The 2,101-nt window shown below is 32.8% G+C and overlaps 1 protein-coding gene across 1 annotated transcript; it reads right to left on the bottom strand.

Moving 5' to 3' along the window:
- On the bottom strand, window positions 1–949 carry LOC145034883 (cysteine proteinase inhibitor A-like). The gene is made up of 2 exons (XM_078983444.1): window positions 624–949; window positions 1–308 (listed from the first exon to the last, which is right to left on the bottom strand). The coding sequence occupies exons 1-2, from the start codon at window positions 837–839 to the stop codon at window positions 135–137; spliced, it is 390 nt and encodes a 129-aa protein (XP_078839570.1). The 5' UTR covers window positions 840–949; the 3' UTR covers window positions 1–134.
- Window positions 950–2,101: the final 1,152 nt, after the last annotated feature.

Genomic DNA, 2,101 nt, shown 5'->3' with positions numbered 1-2,101 from the left:
TGAATATAATTCTTTACGTAAGACCTACGATAATATGAAACTCAAACTTTTAAAGCATCAACTAGCTAGCAGTTTAGTTTACTGATTACAAGAGCATTAAAGAACAATCTTGTTAACACTTCTAGACATTTGGATCATGCATCAATAGCGTTGAATTCTTGCAACTCCTTAAAGTTCATCCATGGCTTCACCAAAACTTTAGCTTCATATACTCGACCATCTTGTGCCTCCAATGTCAGATAGTACATCTTACTAGTCATCACCTGCTTTCTTGCCTTTACCAATCTATCAAACTCGATTATGCAGTTCTGCATACAAAATCCAAATAATTCATAACTTATATAGAATCCATACATTGTTCATTGAACTCATCTCTCGATTTCCTTATAACAATAAACATAAATATGATCATATAGTTAATTTGTTCCAATCATAAAACCGAATAATTTAAATCTGTGTTATACGTTCCTCGAACTTTCGATAAATACATTTCAAACTGGAGACGAATACTAATCAATTACTTACTGAAAAAGCAAACATGTATCCGATCGTTGATTATCAAACATTCACAATCAGATCAATATTGGAAGGCTCGATCGTACAAATCAAGAAACAGTACGTACCACATGTTTGGTGTGTTCTTTGGCGGCGAATCTGGCGAGGTTTTCCATCGCGGTCGCGTTTAGGCATTTTCCGGTAATATCACGAATTCTACCTGCCTTTTGCACGTTTATCACATCACCACAATCACATTCACCTCTTTCAATCCCCAAATAAAGATACGTCAAAATCAATAAGATAGCGATCATCAGAAATGATTCAACACTTTTAGGTTTCATGGTTTCGAATGGTGCGTCGTTTTTTATTCAGTAGACCGATGCGTTGTGTCTGTGTTTCCTAGCAAAGAATGAAAGTAACGAAAAGGATTGAGAAGAATGGAGAAAAATGTATGAACTTTTATACAACGTTTTAATTTATTTGTAAATCCTCGACTATAATAAAAGATCCTCTACTGTAATACTACGGCTTTTCCTAAGCTTGCCCCCAAAACTTTTTCCCGCTCCTTTTTGTTATTGTCAAATACCCAAAATACCCTTAGTTTCTCTATTAAAAACTGCTTTCTGCATTGAAGCTTCCTGTTCTGCCCCTGTTGACTGGATATATCCATGCTGTCCGATAGCTGTAAATCCGTTAAATAAGCTAATTGGATATATATTACCTTTATATTTTATATTTTCTCTACTTTTGATTGTTAACTGAAAATCTGGTCACCATATTTAACTGAAAACATATCACAGCCTTATTTAATGTGATAAACATAATATCTCCAAATTTTAATAAGATTTTTTAACGATTTTCTTGGTTAATCTCATTGTATTTCAAATAAATAGTTCTCACCTTTCTCATAATTTCCTTCACAATTCCGTCCTTTAACATATCTGTCTCTTTTTTTGTTCATTTTCCATAATATACATGAAAAATATTCACAACTTGAACATTAATACTACAACTTAAAAAATATGACCATTCCTGCAAAAAGATCCACAACTTCTTCATGATCATATCATATCAATAAAGTATTTAGAATCCCATATTTTCTTTTATTTACTATTGAATATCTTTATGTGGAAACAGATTTATCGATGCTTCACATCTACTTTTTTTTTTTTTTTTTTTTTTTTTATACATACGAACTTCTTATAATGCTTCACATATCTTTATTGTTTTATTCAATCATGCCTTTTATTAGTTAATAATTTATAAATAAAGGAATGATGTCTAATTTTGCATATCGAGTGGCCTTACAGGATTGCGCCTTGAGCCCATAGTCTCCCGACTGGATTGCCCCTTGGGCCCACAATCTCCCTACTCGATTGCTACTGACCCGGTCTATGTTGACATATGCAACATATAACCATATAACCAGTAAGTACAAGTAATCATAAAGATCTATCAATCTAACATATAACCAGCATATGCAGATAATCATACACATCTACCAGACTAACATATAACCAACATAACATCATCCTATATATCAGGATATATAACCTATTGGGTCAATATTGTTGCCTTCGACCCACAAGTATAGTGAGGAAAA

Source organism: Lactuca saligna, chromosome 1, assembly GCF_052625555.1.
Source record: "Lactuca saligna cultivar CGN05327 chromosome 1, ASM5262555v1, whole genome shotgun sequence".
In the NCBI taxonomy this organism is placed as follows: Eukaryota; Viridiplantae; Streptophyta; class Magnoliopsida; order Asterales; family Asteraceae; genus Lactuca; species Lactuca saligna.
Note: the sequence above shows the minus strand (reverse complement) of the source record. Positions and strands in the feature narration are given on the sequence as shown.